General features: G+C 29.3%; 1 protein-coding gene across 1 annotated transcript in view; it reads right to left on the reverse strand.

The window, feature by feature from the left end:
- Window positions 1-1,666: 1,666 nt before the first annotated feature.
- Window positions 1,667-1,998, reverse strand: part of HELRODRAFT_183667 (hypothetical protein) — a gene marked incomplete at both ends in the record, with an annotated part of 2,264 nt that continues 1,932 nt past the window's right edge. Inside the window, one exon of the mRNA XM_009013254.1 lies at window positions 1,667-1,952. Coding sequence (XP_009011502.1) covers window positions 1,667-1,952 — 286 coding nt within the window. The remainder of the gene's footprint in view (window positions 1,953-1,998) is intronic.

Genomic DNA, 1,998 nt, shown 5'->3' on the forward strand with positions numbered 1-1,998 from the left:
TTTAGATTCTCAACAATTTGTCGATAATAATAGAATCGGCAGTGGATTGGGNCTCCAACATTTTTATCACAAGTATTTTGTTTTTGTTTAAACTCACCATGCCATTTATTGACGGTCCTCGTTGAGTTTGTATACTTCCTATTTTTGTTCAATAGCATGTTCTTGGGTGCTTCGTTATATTTTCGAACATTTGAAGGTACAAAAACGAGCTGATGATGATTGTTCTGAGTTTTGTTCAAAAACATTTTATCGCCTTGTTTGTCCAATTTTAATCTCTTCGCATTGTATTCCTCGTTATCATCATAAGGATGACGACAACTGCGATATGTTTCTCCATGATCGAAATGGTGAATATGACAAATAAATTCCATGTTATGACGAGGCAGATGAAATTGTTTAATTCCATTATTGAAATTATTTTTATTCCTCTGTTGATATTGGTTATTTTGAAATAAATTGTTTTGATGCTGTTGTTGAAATTGTTGAAAAGCCGGCGCTAAACTGCGACATCGAATGTAATTATTATCGATTTAAGATTTGTTATTCATGACCGTAGGAAAATTAACGTTAGAAACAAAATTGTCGTTTCTTATTTGACAGTTCTTCTGTTCTTTTCCAACAGTAGTATTTAGGCCGGATCCGTGTCTTGCATTATAAAACGGTCCGAAGCCGTTGTGATGACGAAACTTAGAAAACTGATACTTTATTTACAAAAAATTTAAAAATTTATCGTAAAATATAATAAAATAAATTATGTTACTTTATGAAAAGATTCACAAAGTTTTATATAATTCGATTAAAATATAAACGCAAATATAAAAAATTGAAATAATGAAAAATAATTGAAGAACACCGAAGACGATTTATTTGTTATAAAGGCGGTCAAAAATTAACCAACCCTAATCAATGAAGATATGTGGCAAAAGTGGTTACCTATATACATAAATTTATCCACAGATACAAAAGTAGTTCTTTGTTTGCGTAGGTCGTAAATTTTTTTTAAATTATCCTCGATTTGTAAAAGTTTATTAATTTCAGCGTTTTGCCTTAAAAATTTATTTCGTTCGCCTATGTCGTAAAAATTTATTTCTTTTGTCTTTCTTTGTATTTTGGTATAAATAATAAACAGATAGATTAATTTTCTTCCGAATAAATAATTGCGTAAATTCTGATAACCCAGTAACTGATTAATTTATAGTTTTAGTGAATAGCTCATGGATATATATACAATATATTCGTAAAAAATTTACAATTATCTTGATTTAATTAATCTTTTTTCTGCTTTAGCCATGAAACGAAACTTTTAAAAAATGAAAAAAAAACCAAGAGTAATGAAATATTTGAAAAATATCATTCGAATAATATTACATCTTTTGTCATTTAAACAGCCCATTAGTAATGAATTTGATATAAACTAATACACATTAGGTTGTTATTGTAAAAAGCAGTATATACATATAACATTATATTCCAGAAGTTTCAATATATTAATTAAAAATAACAAATAAATTAACAAGCCGAATATTTAACAAAGTCTTAAAATATGGTGCACGTTTCATTCCGTTTACAATTTATTTCCATTTTAAATAAATAAATACATACAATAAATACAATAAAATCATGTTTTGATTAGTATTTAATTAACATTAATATCAGGCTAAAAATTCTATCTCTGCTTGGTAGGATCACTTGGCTTCCAAACAGGAACATGCAACTTGGGCAGAGGAGGTACTCCCAAAATCATGTCTGCTGCTTTCTCTGCCATCATTATTACCGGAGCGTTCAAGTTACCACTGAGAATGCTTGGCATGATTGAAGCATCGACCACTCTCAGTTTGTCTATTCCTAAAACACGACATTTTGAATCTACAACTGCACTTTTATCGTTTTCAGAGCCCATTTTGGCAGTACCGCAGGGATGATACGCAGTTTCAGAAGTACTCCTTACAAAACTGTCAATCTCATCATTTGAATTTAGCCTTAAATTTTTATCTAAAA

This window comes from Helobdella robusta (genome assembly GCF_000326865.2).
Source record: "Helobdella robusta unplaced genomic scaffold HELROscaffold_114, whole genome shotgun sequence".
NCBI lineage: Eukaryota > Metazoa > Annelida > Clitellata > Rhynchobdellida > Glossiphoniidae > Helobdella > Helobdella robusta.